Source organism: Dermacentor andersoni, chromosome 8 (assembly GCF_023375885.2).
Source record: "Dermacentor andersoni chromosome 8, qqDerAnde1_hic_scaffold, whole genome shotgun sequence".
NCBI classification, from domain to species: Eukaryota; Metazoa; Arthropoda; class Arachnida; order Ixodida; family Ixodidae; genus Dermacentor; species Dermacentor andersoni.
The window spans coordinates 81,480,956-81,498,304 of NC_092821.1; the positions used below are offsets into that span (position 1 = coordinate 81,480,956).

Genomic DNA, 17,349 nt, shown 5'->3' on the forward strand with positions numbered 1-17,349 from the left:
TCAACTGTGGAGGTTGTATAAAGGCAGCTAGTTTGTGGAAGTTGATGAAGATGCTCTTTAATGTTGGTATTTCAGGCTGAGCATCATTGACGAGTCCGTAGGTTCTGTGCTTTCACCTTCCGGAGACGACCTGGACGTCACCGATGATTCTGCCGATTTCAGCATGCGCCGCTCACAGGGCAAGCGGCGGCACTGTTTCTTTGAAGGCATATCGCCGGTTGAAAAAAAGTCCAAGGTTAGTGTTTGCGCTTCTTAAAATTAATTTACATTCTCAGCATGGACCTTGATGGGCCCTTTAGTTGATTTGGCACCATTCAATATTTTTTGCATACTTTCAGTGACATTTAAGACATTTCCAATGTTTAATCGGGAAAAGGAATGACCTTATAAGAGAAGATGGTAGCATAATCTTGGTTTGAGCTAGTTTGTGGGTCATCATTCAAAAGAAATTCATGGCGTGAAGTAGATGAGGATAAGGAACACGACAGTTGTGTTCTTTGTCTTTGTGTGGTTTTAACAGAATTCTCATTATCAATAAACTAGAGGGTGCGAATATCACAATTTTCGAATACGAATTGAATATGAATACTTCATTGAATATCGAATAATGATACGCACATGCATTGATTCGCAAGTTGGTTTATCTTGACATGTAGTAGCATTGCATTTACATTGTCATTGGTAAAAAAATTAAACTAGTAAGCCATTATAGTAGAAGATATGTGTTTGGCTCATGTTGGCTTTGAAAAATTCAATAATTTCTGCTAGTTGTCTGTTCTCACCAACATGTGCCTTATTGTACCGCATCATCATCAGCCTGGTTACGCCCACTGCAGGGCAAAGGCCTCTCCCATACTTCTCCAACAACCCCGGTCATGTACTAATTGTGGCCATGTCGTCCCTGCAAACTTCTTAATATCATCTGCCCACCTAACTTTCTGGCGCCCTCTGCTACGCTTCCCTTCCCTTGGAATCCAGTCCGTAACCCTTAATGACCATCGGTTATCTTCCCTCGTAATTACATGTCCTGCCCATGCCCATTTCTTTTTCTTGATTTCAACTAAGATGTCATTTACCCGCGTTTGTTCCCTCACCCAATCTGCTCTTTTCTTATCCCTTAACGTTGCACCTATCATTCTTCTTTCCATAGCTCGTTGCATCGTCCTCAATTTAAGTAGAACCCTTTTCGTAAGCCTTCAGGTTTCTGCCCCGTAGGTGAGTACTGGTAAGACACAGCTATTATACACTTTTTTTCTTAAGGGATAATGGCAACCTGCTGTTCATGATCTGAGAATGCCTGCCAAACACACCCCAGCCCATTCTTATTCTTCTGATTATTTCCGTCTCATGATCCGGATCTGAGTCGCTACCTGCCCTAAGTAGATGTATTCCCTTACCACTTCCAATGCCTCGCTACCTATTGTAAATTGCTGTTCTCTTCTGAGACTGTTAAACATTACTTTAGTTTTCTGCAGATTAATTTTTAGACCCACTCTTCTGCTTTGCCTCTCCAGGTCAGTGAGCATGCATTGCAATTAGTCCCCTGAGTTACTAAGCAAGGCAATATCATCAGCGAATCGCAAGTTACTAAGGTATTCTCCATTAACTTTTATCCCCAATTCTTCCCAATCCAGGTCTCTGAATACCTCCTGTAAACACGCTGTGAATAGCATTGGAGAGATCGTATCTCCCTGTCTGATGCCTTTCTTTATTGGGATTTTCTTGCTTTATTTATGGAGGACTACGGTGGCTGTGGAGCCGCTATAGATATCTTTCAGTATTTTTACATACGGCTCGTCTACACCCTGATTCCGTAACGCCTCCATGACTGCTGAGGTTTCGACTGAATCAAACGCTTTCTCGTAATCAGTGAAAGTTATATATATAAGGGTTGGTTATATTCCGCACATTTCTCAATCACCTGATTGATAGTGTGAATATGGTCTATTGTTGAGTAGTCTTTACGGAATCCTGCCTGGTCCTTTGCTTGACAGAAGTCTAAGGTGTTTCTGATCCTATTTGCGATTACCTTAGTAAATAGTTTGTAGGCAACTGATAGCAAGCTGATCGGTCTATAATTTTTCAAGTCTTTGGCGTCCCCTTTCTTATGGATTAGGATTATGTTAGCGTTCTTCTAAGAATTCCGGTACGCTCGAGGTCATGAGGCATTGCTTATACAGGGTGGCCAGTTTCTCTAGAACAATCTGCCCACCATCCTTAACAAATCTGCTGTTACCTGATCCTCCCCAGCTGCCTTTCCCCTTTGCATATCTCCCAAGGCTTGCTTTACTTCTTCCGGCGTTACCTGTGGGATTTCGAATTTCTCTAGACTATCTCTATTCCATTATCGTCGTGGGTGCCACTGGTACTGTATATATCTCCATAGAACTCCTCAGCCACTTGAACTATCTCATCCATATTAGTAATGATATTGCCGGCTTTGTCTCTTAACGCATACATCTGATTCTTGCCGATTCCTAGTTTTTTCTTCACTGCTTTTAGGCTTCCTCCGTTCCTGGAGCTCCCTCCGTTCCTGAGAATGTTCAATTCTATCCATATTATACTTCCTTATGTCAGCTGTCTTACGCTTGTTGATTAACTTCGAAAGTTCTGCCAGTTCTATTCTAACTGTAAGCTTAGAGGCTTTCATACATTGGCGTTTCTTGATCAGATCTTTCGTCTCCTGCGATAGCTTACTGGTATTCTGTCTAGTGGAGTTACCACCGACTTCCATTGCACACTCTTTAATGATGCCCACAAGATTGTCGTTTATTGCTTCAACACTAAGGTCCTCTTCCTGAGTTAAAGCCCAATACCTGTTCTGTAGCTTGATCCGGAATTCCTCTAGTTTCCCTCTTACCGCTGACTCATTTATTGGCTTCTTATGTACCAGTTTCTTCCGTTCCCTCCTCAAGTCTAGGCTAATTCGAGTTCTTACCATCCTATGGTCACCGCAGCGCACCTTGCCGAGCACGTCTACATCTTGTATGATGCCAGGGTTCGCTCAGAGTATGAAGTCCATTTCATTTCTAGTCTCACCATTCGGGCTCCTCCCCGTCCACTTTCGGCTAACCCGCTTGCTGAAAAAGGTATTCATTATCCGCATATTATTCTGTTCTGCAAACTACTAATAACTCTCCTCTGCTATTCCTAGAGCCTATGCCATATTCCTCCACTGACTTGTCTCCAGCCTGCTTCTTGCCTACCCTAGCATTGAAGTCACCCATTAGTATAGTGTATATTGTTTTGACTTTACCCATCGCCGATTCCACGTCTTCATAAAAGCTTTTGACTTCCTGGTCATCATGGCTGGATATAGGGGCGTAGACCTGTACGACCTTCAATTTGTACCTCTTATTGATTTTCACAACGAGACCTGCCACCCTCTCGTTAATGCTATAGAATTCCTGTATGTTACCAGCTATATTCTTATTAATCAGGAATCCGACTCCTAGTTCTCGTCTCACCGCTAAGCCCCGGTAGCACAGGACATGCCCGCTTTTTAGCACTGTATATGCTTCTTTTGGCCTCCTAACTTCACTGAGCCCTATTATATCCCATTTACTGCCCTCTAATTCCTCCAATAGCACTGCTAGACTCGCCTCACTAGATAACGTTCTAGCGTTAAACGTTGCCAGGTTCATATTCCAATGGCGGCCTGACCTCCTATATGAACACAATACCGCATCGATTTCCCGTAAATTTAGAGTCGTTTGACCCTGTACCAGTCATCACTCATCGCATTTGCTGTCAGAAAATAAGCTCAGTACTGGGGATGAAACCTGCTAAAGAGTGCACCCTTGCTGTTGAGAAGCTGGCTTTTCTTCAAAGCTTTTACGTCCAGTGGCTGAGTGTGCTTTACAGGTGAAATTTTGCCAGCAGCATGATATTGCTACGGAATAGTATTACCGATGACGAAGAGGCGAGCAGTAAGAAGACCACGACGACGATTGGAGGCTAGCGCAGGCTGTTGCCTCTTGGCCAAGTGCGGCGTATTACATTGTAAATATACTTGTATATAGCTTTCCATCTGCGTCTTCTTACGTAACAATATTATGGCAAAACTCTGCACAAAATCATACGCACTTTCTTAGATAGAAATAAACATTAAGGACCATGTTTTCTCCCGCACAGCCAGCAATATATTCGATTTATTTCGAATATTCATATCCAATCGAATATTCTAAATATTTTGAATATCTAGTTTTCGAATCGACTACGAATATTAGTAATACAATACAAATATAAAAATATATTAAATTAGAAATATATATAGTCGAGATTTTCTGATATTTGCACACCCCTAGTATAAACTCATTTGAAATTTCGGTGCCCATCCTGTCTTGTTCTTTATCCTTGTCTAGTTTGTGCCGTTGATTCTTTGAACAGGAAGAGCGATCTAGGACTCTGTATCCTTCCTGTTCTCTTCGTATCTTTGAGCATTTCTTTCCCCTTTCTGAGCTTTGAAGTTGTCTCAAATATCCACGTTCCAACTAGCCCAGCCTTCTGACTTTGTTACTTTGTGACTTTGTTGCTTTGTGATGTTAAACCTCCTTAGTCATTTGGTCAAGATGCCACCAGTGTTAGCATGCAGGAGCAAGAGAGGTTGGCTTAACACATCTCTGTCCTCTTGTATGTCTTATGTCCCAAGTTTACACACATAGTAGTGTATCAAATAGACTATACTTGCCAAGTTTCATTGCAGGGAATGTTGATTGTTGACACAGGATGGACACACAGTTCCTACAGCAAGATCCTGCGCTTGTATTTCAGGCAAACGATGAACTTGACCGCTCTTGTACAAACATGGTGCACACAACTGTGACAATCACAGATGGCAAGGAACTGGTAGCAACTTCACGGGTGGTCACGCAGCCATTGCCCCCGATGGCACCGACCCCGCCACCACCGCCACCGCCAACGCCAGCTTCTTCGACACCCACGATGGCATTGACACCCACGACAACGCCCAAGTACTCTAGTGGTCAGTAATGTATTGCATGCAGTGCTTTCAGCAGCCACGTCTCACGCGTTGGTCACTCCTGGCTTGTTCTGTCACTGAAATGTCATAGTTGCTTGAGTAATAATGGCAGTAGCCACGTGTGTTGTTCACTCGTTGCTTGTTCCATCATTGAAATGTCATATTTGCCTGAGTAATAACACAAAGATTTTCGAGGGAATTGACAGGCTGATAATACCTTGCATTACATTCATGCTAACATAGTACCTCCGTGCCTTGGATTGTACTCTTGATCTGTTCTTTTGAGCAAGTACTCTAGTGGTCAGTAATGTATTGCATGCAGTGCTTTCAGCAGCCACGTCTCACGCGTTGGTCACTCCTGGCTTGTTCTGTCACTGAAATGTCATAGTTGCTTGAGTAATAATGGCAGTAGCCACGTGTGTTGTTCACTCGTTGCTTGTTCCATCATTGAAATGTCATATTTGCCTGAGTAATAACACAAAGATTTTCGAGGGAATTGACAGGCTGATAATACCTTGCATTACATTCATGCTAACATAGTACCTCCGTGCCTTGGATTGTACTCTTGATCTGTTCTTTTGAGCAATTGCTCTAGTTCTGTATGATGCAACATCCAGTACAATGGCATGCTGCAACAATGCCAATCCGTTTACATAGCAACATTTGTGCTGCCTGCATTATTTAGTTCAGTCTGTCTGTGACGTCTGTTCGCAATATAACTGGAAATGTGCCTACTAAAAGGCCCCTCACCAGGTCTGGCCATTTTGAGCTGACAAGCACAGTGCACACAATGCATGCTAACGATCATGTGTGCTAAGTATTACATCGCAACACACTGTGGCAAGAGCTGAAATTTCAATCCAACCGCTATTTGGACTTCTCCTTGCGGGCACCGCGGTCCCAGCCAGAGAGGTGACGTATATGTGCAAGTGCGCCTTCGTACAGTCGATAGATTCTTTAACAGCACTGCACGAGCATTGACTGGCCGGCAGGGTCAGCAGCTTCTAATCGCATGACGCGACGAGATCAGCAAGAGCAGCGCATGCTGGAAGTTTACTGGAAGCCGTTATCTCCAATAAGCCGGGGAACTTGCACAGAGTTAATCATGCCACGGGCAATGTCGTGCTGGTGGAAAGAGCCTAGCAGACAAAACTTGCACTTCCAGTGAACTTGGAGTGCACGGGCCACTCTTGCCGATCTCGTCGCTTCACACTTTTAGAAGGCGCTCACCAGTTGGTCAGTCGACGCTTGCACGGTACTATTGAAGAATCGATCGACTCGTAGTGGCACATGACTTTGAGAATTATTCAAGGCAACATCTGTTATTTGTGCAATCTGTGGCTTCACTAGACGAGTTAAAGTTTAGAGAAATAGCGCACAAACCAAATGTCTGCATGTTTTTGGTTTACTACACTTCACAGCAAGAGAGATGTACTTCCGTTTTGTCTGCTTGGTCCCACATCATTCAGTCGCACATGCAGACAACATAACTGTCATCTTCTACAGTGTTCCAGTGTGCGATCACACTCTATGAACCTCTTTACTGCCTCAGGGTTAGTGTAGGACTGACTTTCACCGCTAGTCGGGTGTACTTGTGCACAGCCCACAACATTGTGTGCCGTGTGAAAGGAGACCAATGCAACAGCTCGTGCGCGACACCATCGGCAGAAGTGTGCCGCTCAGCAAAAAAAAAAAGAGGAAAAAATAAAAAGCGAGGGGTGGGGAGGTGACGTTGCATCACGTGATCCACGAGCTCCGGTACGGGAGAACGCAGGGAAGAAATTTCGCTTGCAGAGGTTAGACTGCAAGTGGAGAGAGTGTTATGTTGGCGGTGGCACTCGCCTCCTGCAATCATGGGTGTGCAGAGCTGAAATATTTCTATCTCGGCTATTAATGAACCAATTTGCAAAATTCATGCAGTGAAACACTTCCTAGAGGGCATGTAACAGTGTTTAACCGAAGTTTTCTATGTGGCTTAGTGAAGGGCCCTTTAAGTTTCTTTTTTTTTTCATTTCTTTTTTGTATTTCTCACCTTGTTGGACTCGCTCTTTTCTTACTCTTTAGGAGATCGAAAATTTCATTCCCATGAAACTCCCATCTGGGCCTTCTGATCACAGTGAGGCCTATTGTCTTGCGGGCTCGGTCCTCATCTGTGGTGACTGCAGTATGCTTGTGCACCTAATTTGGGCTCATGTGGAAAAACCACAGGTGGTCAAGGCTAATCTGGAGTTTGCGGGGGTATCGTATCTCGCAGGAGTACCAGCCACCACGGGTTCGAGCTTAGCGAGCCACAGGCCCACCTCAGCCATCGCCTCTTGTATTCTAGGGCACACTCGGGCCACTAAAAGAGGCACCGAGTGCTGCGCACGCATGAGAACACAGTATTTCACTGAGTTAGTGGAAACAGTTTGTTTGTGTCCGGCGACACCCAACACTGCACAAACGCCTGGGCCAGCGCAGGATTCAAAGGGCTCCCTCGCCAAGGGCGAAAAATGCAGAAAGGGGCGCCGCTGGCACGTTGCTGTGGGAGGATGACTCCCCTCAACATGCCGCTGCAAAAAGTCTCTGCTAGGCTGCTTGCTCTTGCAATAACCAATAGGTCTACATGTGAGAGCTCGGGCAATCTTTGTCGGCTTGGGCTTCCGACAGCACAATCACTAGGTGCAATGCACAAGCACTAGACGCTGCTGTTTGGCGTAGCGTTTGGAAAAGGATCAACACAAGGTGCATGCTTGACGTAAGAGCAAAGGCAGCGTAGGCGAGCTCAAGACTGAGACCCTAACAAAGGGGCTGGCGGATGAGAGGAAAACGTGCATGTACTCGTGCTGTAATGGAGCGATCTCGCTCGCACTCGCTCTAACCGTGGCGCTGGCTATGCCGTGGCCACCGCAGTCAGCTGTGCGAAGCACTACTGCTGGAAACTGTTCCTGGCAAAGGCCACCATCCACAACCATCGCGAGTGGAAAGGGAGAGGCATAGGAACAACAGAATAGGTGAATGCCAGTACAAAGGCGCCAGGGCATACCTTAGTCCCCACAATTCTCCAATACAGCACCCCTCATAGCCACATTGTAGCTTTTGCACTAAGCCTTGCAAATCTATCAATCCATCGCCAAACAGATATCGAGCACACAAGTAGGACTGCACTTTTTCTTTCTTCATTGTGTGTTCCTCTGATTACCATACATTAAGATAGGGAAACGCAGGTTAGACTAGTAGAGGGTCTAAACTAAAATTCTGTGATGAGGAAACTGAAAGGCAGTCTCTGGGAGAGCAATTGTCTCTGCATGGGCCGAGAAGTTCAGATACAACGTCCCTGGGGTGTCTTTGATTGGATATCCAAAGTTTGATAACTTGCAGAGGTCATATTTGTCTCCAACATCATGCACATATATTGGAACATGATGTAGATGTCCTACAGATGAAGTGTTTTCGTTGAGTAATTGTTTGTGGTTGCCCGTGTTACTGCACCAGTCGCAGCGGATAAAAGTTTATCTTGCTATCTTTTCTTTGTTGTCGTCTGGGCATCAAAGGATCTGCACCGAACACTCCGGTGGCCCAGAGGCGCGGGAAGGTTGCAGCGAGTGCCACCATGCCGAGGCGGAGCAACTCGGCTGAGAAGCTGCTATCCCGACAGCACACCTTCTGCCCCAAGACGGTGATCAAGACGGAGACGTGTGGTCCTTGCGGCAAGCGCATCAAGTTCTACAAAACAGTCTACCGATGCAGCCGCTGCAATGCCATCTGCCACCCGGAGTGCAAGTACCAGGTCAGTCGATGCTGTTTCAGGCACCTCTAACAAGTTTGTAACAGTTTCTGACATGCATCTTATGTGTTCGAATCCTGAAACGAGACTTGGCTGCACGAGCTAAGTGTGTTACAAAAAAGATACAAGGATGAAAGAACACATAACACAACTTAGACTCTAAAAGAAGTTTGTACAAAGGACATTTAGGCTTCTGATTAGCTCGGTAGAAGTGATCACGTTGGTCAGGCATTGGTTCCAGGTACAATTCCTGGACTCTGATGAACTTTTCCTCAGCTGTGAGGTGCAAGTCTCTGGGAGCCACGTCCATTCGCATTGTGGAATCTCTCTTCATTGTGGCATTCAGCAGAGATCGTTTCATCACCGTAGTGGCTGCACCAAAGCCTTACCTGGAAGTCCGCATTTTGCATGGAGTAACATAAAGGAGTGCCCACTCACGGAGTGTGGCAGTCAGACTAATGTTTTGGCAGTTCGTGCCTTTGTGGCCCAATGCAAGCGTAGTGCTGATGGGCAGTAATTGGCACCTAACAGAGACTGGGCTGTGCAGTTTCTACATTTTCTCAGTTGGCAACATCGTGCACTTTCCAGCAGGATAGATTTTTTTTTTCATCTGCACTTAACGAGCATTTACAAAACTGCAATGACATTGTTCTTTGTTAAGGCCACCATAATTTACAATGTTGATGTACTCCTACAGGCCTATCGGCAGCTTTCGGCCTAAGATGCTCCAGGTACTTCTTGCGTTGTCCGCACATTGGTGCACACCTTTAGTGCTAACAAGCAGAAGGCAGCACAGGGGACGGCTCGGTGCAATGCTTTGCTGAGGCATTACATGGCATTGCACTGCTGAGCATGAGCTGGCTTGTTCGATCCAGACTGTAGCGGCCACATGTAATGCAAAAAACGCTCGTGTATCCTGCATGGGGTGGACGTTAAAGAGCCTCGAGTGGTCATAATTAATACAGAGTCCCCACCATTATAGCGTGCCTCATAACTAGACTGTGGTTAAGGTGCGTAGAGCACCGGAGTTTATTTCTAACGTTTTGAAAGATGGTGGAATCGATTCTCCCGTCTACCTCGCTCCATGCCATCGTGCATACTTATTCTCACTTCTTTCCCGTTGCGTTCGCTTCACTCGTGCAGTATCGACAAGCCTGAACTCGTATGTTGTCGCTGCGTGTGCCTAAGTGTATGCAAAACCAATTGCCTGCACCAGGTGCCGCTGCCCTGCATCCCGGTGTGCGAGACACCCAAGAGTGGAGGAGCGGGCAGCCGTCGGGGCACGCTCATCTCCGACCACGTCCCCTCCACGGCACCCATGGTGCCTGCACTCGTGGTCCACTGCATCCAGGAGGTGGAGCGCAGAGGCCTGGACTGTGTGGGCCTCTATCGGTCAGCACGCATTCGTGTCTTCACAGGATAACAGTTGAGGGACAGTGTTGCAGTCTTACTTCCTTTTAATGTGATTCGCATTATTTGGGGACTGCATGCACTTTCACGGGGCTCTCTGACTTTCTCTGTCTTTAACCATTTTCTCGTCAACTTGCGTCACTATGCAGACCACGGTCTAATGTTTACAGCGTTGGGCTGTTGTGCTGAGGGAACTCTGTTTGAGAGCACCCGTCAAATCAACTTGGGTCACTGAGTGTGTGCCACTGAGAATGTGCCACACTTCAATGACAAAAGAAAAATCCTTTAAAACTTAATTAGTGCTGAACAGAATTGAACCAGCATTATATATATTCAGACAGTCTTTATTGAATATTATTGATTCACACATGCCATGCACGTACATTGCGGTGACGGCACTGTATGGCGCAGTGTGTATAGAGAAATGAGTGGGAGAGGAGCATGTCCGCATGCGTGCCTCGTACGTGATGCATTTTGGTGGTGTCGATACAGTGTGTTGATAGCGTATTTATTCGATTATAATGCAGTTATGGTTATAAGGCAAGGGACTTAAGTAAAAAAGGCGAGGTATGCACACTAATATAGGCTATATACAGTAGCCGGCAGATTATTCAGATATTCAGACTTGGGGGGGGGAGGGATTGCCTGAAATGTCAAATTACTAGCACCACCAAAACGTAAAATGACGACCATGAAATAGGGGGGTATGACGCTTCCACATGCGGAGTGTGGGTTATGTGCGAATATTCCTTTAGGTGTGGCTTCAAAGCAGCTCGAATTTTGCTTTATAATGTGGCTTCACAGCATGGCGGTGCACGCTGCCGTAAAGCCACACTATAAGGCGAAATTCGCGCTGCCATGAAGATGAGAAAAACGAGAACAAGGTGAAAGCAGGAGCCAATGTTTCGACAAGTGGACTTGTCTTCGTCAAGGCGACATATGCTTTCCTCGCCACAGTATATATAGGTGGGCTTCTTCTAAAGGGGAGAGGGCATAAGGCGGGTGGGTGTGGCAACGAGTGAAGGTGTGTCAGCGTGTCGAATTGAGAATAAACGAGCGCTGTGCACAAGGCCAATGACCTGGCCGAATGTCAAGCACGTGTCAACGCTCGCATGTTAGCTGGCGTGTCAACGGCGTCTGACACGCTGGCTGGAAGAAAAAAAGAAAGGAAAATGGAAAAAAAGCTTCGAAACCAAACTAAGTGTTGTCTGTAGCTTGAAATTTAGCATAGCGAATAGATTCTAAAGCTCCCTTTGAAGCATTTATGCCTATTGGTTGCACTGTCTTGAAGCCATGAAGCCACACAAAAGGTGAAATTCGCATATATGGTGAGGGTAACTTTGATGCTAAGGATTCTGGGGAAGAAAACGCCTTATATTTGAATAAATACAGCACATTGCTTCAATGCTATTTGCATTAATGTCGACATTCATCGTGAGGTGGGTTCTGCTGGCAATTTTTTTTTTGTCAGCAGACCATTACGTAAGAAACAGTGAAGCAGACACAAAAAACACCCTGGCCGTCCAAGAAATATTAATTTCAAATGCACATGTGCACTTGGACACTGAAGTTAAAAGGATATCTTATGAAGGCACCCAGAAGACATAGAATAAGAAAAATGACTCACTTTGTCAGGTTGAAACTATCAACGCAAAATTAGAAGCTCAATTTATACTGCCATCAATGTCGGGCCACTATCTGCACTTAGCTAAGATAATTAAGAGAAAAAGCAGGTAACATGCTGATTCATGTCTGACAATTTCTGCCGCCTCAAGAATTTCTTGTGATGTCTGTGTTGTGCTTCATCCTGTTGCAGTGCCCACATTAATTTTTCCTTGCACGCACTTATTTTCTTTTTCTGCAAGGATATTGTTAAATGGCATTCAAACTTGCAAAGATGTGTCGAGCTTCTGTGAATCTAATAAATATTCTTATGAAAAGCTTCAGCTGGGAAGAAGATAGAGTACATAGTAAATAGCTACAGTAAAACTTTGTTAATTCGGATTTCACAGGACCAAGAAGGATGCCCAAATTAACTGAATGTCTCATTATTGAGGTTACCAAGAAAACAATAAAAAAAATGCTTGCTATGTCAAGTCTTTTATTTACTGAACGACCTGGCAAATTACGTTTCTATTTTGCACAAAAGCAGTGTGGAAGCTGCAATTCTCATCTCGTGACTGATTAGCACTCGGTGACGAAGGCATTGTGACTTCTTTCGCAGCGTGGCCATAGCGCGTGTCATTTGAGCCGCGTTTTTCACTGCCACGCGCAAATCCAGATTGTTTTTAGCCAGTTTGCTGGTCGCCAACAGATCGTCCGTCGATCGTGATGTAGCGGGTGCTCTTCATCCTCGACAGCTTTGCACCAAGTTAGAAAAAAAACTACTGTTTGCCGCAACCGCTGCGGATGAAGCCGCGGTCGCTATCCATGCGACCATGGTAGGCAACTACACTGTTATGAAGGCATGCAGCTGAGGCCGTGTTATGCATGGCAGTAAATGCAGGAATTATGGGTTTAATGGCACGAATAGGGACAAAGGGTGCTGGCGTTGCTGTCATTCACATACGATTGCCGCTGGTGACTATGGTGATGCGGACTGTGCCTCTTCGTTTCCGTTCCACACTAGCGCCGTGTTTGCTCTTAGCATCGCACATTTACGGCGCTCTGCACTCGTCAAGCTCTGAGAGTTGTGTGAATTAACCAATGTGCGGCCAAACATGGCTGAATGAACGAGAGTTTGAAGCATTTAATAATGCATATGCCTGCCGGAACCAGAGGACGAGTCTGAATTATCCAATTTCCTAAATTAACGAGGGTGGAATTAACATGCTTGTGGCATGTTTAAAGCCTGGAAATGCCTCTTATTGTGGCGACAACACTGCAAGTGCAGGAAGTGCTTATTGAGTTCCTTTCAAAATGTGCTTAGTGTTTTATAAAGTGTGCCAGAAGAAATACACAAATATTTGTTCTGTCGCAACATCCAATAGGGAGAGACGGGCACTGCAGATCGCTGTTGTCGTTCCGCTAAAGCACAAGATACAGAAATACCGTTAAATATTCTTCGTAACCTGCTAAAAATTTAAAAAATCCACACACATTGGTTTGTTATTGGCTAAAAGCTTACAGCATTTACAGAATTCTATCGCATACGTGATTGTAACATGCAGTTATATTATTGCCAAAATATTTTTTTAAAAATGAACTCTGTAACGATTCTACCATGCGCATCAAATAATGAAACCCGAGTCGACAGGTACCATGTTGAAACGATTTCATGGAACTGGCAAAGGCATACGGACTTGCACACAGCTGAATCTTAATGGCTAGTCGCTATCAGAGTCCGACGACCCCTCTTTTATGCTGGCTACTGACCATAAAAAGTGCTCTTCAGTTCCATCTAATGCATCAGAAATGCCACACACGCGGCAAACTGGAAAATGGCAATCGCACACGAAGGCAGAGAAAAACAAAAGTGTCCGTTCGATGGCAGTATGGCTAGCTACCTTGCATTGAGCTTTTTTTTTTTTAGTAAGAATCGCTTTAGTTCTTGATTTTGAGTAGAATTAGTTACGATTGTAATGCACATTCAAATTTGAGTGCACTCGAAAAATGGGAAAGTGTGCATTAGAATCGTGCAAATGCAGTATTTTCACTACTAAGCTACCCATGAATTTGCTATATTTGGCGAGAGACCTGTTAAATAGAGATGCTCATCAGGTTCTCATTTGGTAAAGTTTATAAAAATATTTTCTTACTTTCATTTTCACCTGACATCTTCATTATTTTCCAGTGCTTTTATGATAAAAATGCTCAGGGTATTCGCAGCTTTTTACAAATGACTTGCGTGTGTGAATAGCTTAATAACATTTCAAGAGCTGTCAAGCTTTAGCTTGTTCGATGCTCTTTTTTTTTATTGCTCATTTTCTCTGTGTGCTGAGAACAACCGGGACAGCCTAACTGCATGTTTTACTATCCAGGGTATCTGGTTCGGAACGTGAAGTGCGTGAGATAAGGGAACGCTTCCAGCAAGGCAAGGGTGCCCCAAACTTGGTAAGCCCCTAAGTATCCGAATAGAATACTTTCAGTGCATAACTGCATGCCGCAAATGACATTACTTACTCTGGTGTCTCAACACAAGACACTGGCATTTGATCAAAGGCATATTGGACTTTAGTCCAAATGGCCCCTAATGTGCAACATTTTGGGAAAGGTATACAGTCAAATCTCAATATAATGAGCTTCAGGAGACTAGTGCAAATTGTTCGTTATTCTGAAAGGTCGTTATAGTGAAAGCCCCAAAATTAACCATTACGCCCATCAGTTCATAGGTTGTCGCCACATGAGCTATCCACGAAAACGTCGCTGATGACTTCAGGCCTGCACTGTTCTCGATATATTTTTTTCGATATACAAATGATTTGCACAATACAGACGCTGACACCAAGAAAACTACCAACAAAGAAGGAAGCTCCATCTTGCTTCCAAAGCACAATGTTTCTTGTTTTTCACGTTCCTTGCCATGGACACTGTGCCTGTCTCACTCGAGGTAGACACCTGAACTATTGCAAAGTGCAAGCACGCATAAATGACACCGTCCAGAAAGTGCAGGTATGGAGGTTACATCATCGCATTTCTCTGCATGCGTAGCTAGTACGGCCACAGAAAGAAGCAGAAAAGGAAGAGGAGTGTGCAGAAAGGTCAAAAGAAAGACGAGACATGTGTCTGTTGCTAGGCGACATTTGTCTGGGCGGAGCATGCGCTCGCAGCAGGCGCTTGCAAAACCTGTTGCGCTGTTGCCTCCACATTAGATAAAGAAAAAAGAAAGTTCTTTCCTACATACTTTTTTCTTGGGCGCCGTCTCGGCTTTTACAAACCCATGCACCATGGCGTCCACTTTCTATGCCTCTGAGAATCCAGATTTCGGAATATTAGTTCGTAGTACTGAGGCGTTGTTAACATGTCATGGAAACTGAATAACCATCATTGTTCTGAAACGTTCAGTATTCTAAAGTTGATAGTACTGGAATATTTTCACATTAAAACTAGCAGGGGATTTCTGAGAAGTTTTGTAATGTAGTGTTCGTAGTAACACGGTTTCACTGTAGTATTCAATAAAGGCAGCCTGTAATTGTGTACACACAATATGCAGAGTGCCATGTGCTCAAGATGGCTAACTGGCACCTCACAGAGGCTTTCCCTCAGAAATAATCTTAGTTTCAGTGTCCATTGCAACCATTGGCCATGTGTCGCACGTTAACCACATCTTGACTAATATTGTGGTCATGCATTTTGCTACTTGGTGTGCACCATGGTGGTGTCACACTGTGCACTGTGTAGATGGATTAGCTGACACTGTCTATATCGCGCCAAGAGTCTACGATAACTAGTATCGGCAACATCACTAATGATATTCCTGCACATTCCTTGTGAAATACAATGAATGATGCAAGTACACAACTATCGGTGCATTTTATGACTAACCTCAGTGGTATGAGCAGTTTTTCAAGTACAGCTTATTCAAGGCAACAGCAATGCCAGTGACTGTGATGCTCAGGTTCTTTGCTGCCTCACAAAGTACATGCTTTTCAATATGCAGCAAGGTGTGAAGGGCTGGTAATATCGCATCTTCTACTTTGAGCACTGTACATTTCTTCAAAGAGAATATTGAGCTCATTTGTCTGGCCACCTTGACTGTGCAAAACAAAGAGGACGCGCATCTTTTTTTGTTGTTGGTCTTGTTGCACTCAGACTTTGTGCTGCCAAGATGTACAGCCAACAGCAAGATTCTGGAGTGCTGAATTTGCAAATAGGCAATTTCCTCATGACACAGCTTATGCACGTGTACTGGTTGTCATATGGGATGCATCTACTGCCTCTATTGATAGCAAAAGTGGATGGATTGGCTGCAATGAAATAAAATTGTTTCTAGGATGGCGAGCTCCGAAAGCTTTTGCTGTTCGGGGTACGCTCTTCACCAATATGAAATGGAGCGCCAGTTTCATGTTCAAAGCTGGTAAATTTCATTGTATGTGTGCGTCTAAGAAGGGGAAGTTCTGTGAGCTGGATTTTTTAACAGGGGAACAACATAACAGTGCAGTGAGTGAGATTCAGACTTGCATGTTGGCAAAAATTTCTGAACATGGTAGTGTTCCCTCTCATATTGGCAGACAGTGTACTGTTGCCGTCAAACGAAACGCGAACAGGGGGGGGGGGGGGTATTCTGTAAGAGTCCACCTAGTGGACTGTCCATTTCTGCTGCTGCTGATTGGATGCAGCTGTACAAGCGAGGAGTATACGAGCGGCCCTAGCCAATCAGGAACGGCCGAAATGGACAGTCCACTAGGTAGACTCTTACAGAATACCTCCCCAGTGGAGCATGTGGCTGAAGCATAACTGAAGGTATAGTGTCCGCTGTCCACTCATCACCATTAACAGGCGTGCACACCCAGTTTGACAGCACTACACGAAGGTGGTCCCCCTATGCTGCAATATTTTCGTTTCTGTTCTGGTTCTTTTATTTGAAAGCCAAAAAATGATCATGGCGCAGTAATGGTGACAGTACAAGCTGTATCACGCGCATCGCTGTTTGCATTCGATGCATATGGCACATGCGGTTTCGCTGTCCTGTGCGTTAGTACTCGCCCTCTACTGTGATATTCCAGCTTCTGTTTTTCTCAATTTTTCTTTCCAAGCTTTCAAATAAGAGAACTGGAACAGAAATGAAAATGTCGCAGTGTAGAGGGAGCATCATCATGCAGTGCTGTGTCAAGCCTGATGTGCGCGCCTGTCAATGGTGATGAGTGGATGGTGCACTCTTTGGTTTTAGCTATGATTTGGCCACACGCTCCGCTGTTCCCATTTAATTTGACGTCGATAGTACATTCCCTTGTTTACATGTATGTGCTGTGCTCACATAGATGTTTTTGCCCTGATTGGAGGAGGAACATTCTTTGCTTGCAGAATGGCATCGAGTTTGCATTGCCAGTTGTTCGCCCACGTTTTTTTCAGTCAAAGGTTGACATCTATGCTGTGTGTGGAGTCCTCAAGGACTTCCTGCTTTCACTCCGCGAGAGCCTCATCACCAAGTCACTCTGGCACACTTTTGTCAGCGCAACAGGTGAGAATTGACCCCTTGAGCAAGACTTAGGCGCCTCTGTTTTTTTGTTGTTCCTATTCAAACATTAGTTTC

General features: G+C 44.8%; 1 protein-coding gene across 1 annotated transcript in view; it reads left to right on the top strand.

The window, feature by feature from the left end:
* LOC126538729 (rac GTPase-activating protein 1-like) overlaps nt 1–17,349 on the top strand; it is a 35,326-nt gene that overhangs the window by 10,935 nt on the left and 7,042 nt on the right. Inside the window, exons 6-11 of the mRNA XM_050185456.3 lie at nt 76–235; nt 4,774–4,984; nt 8,515–8,750; nt 9,964–10,139; nt 14,138–14,210; nt 17,169–17,277. Coding sequence (XP_050041413.1) covers nt 76–235; nt 4,774–4,984; nt 8,515–8,750; nt 9,964–10,139; nt 14,138–14,210; nt 17,169–17,277 — 965 coding nt within the window. The remainder of the gene's footprint in view (nt 1–75; nt 236–4,773; nt 4,985–8,514; nt 8,751–9,963; nt 10,140–14,137; nt 14,211–17,168; nt 17,278–17,349) is intronic.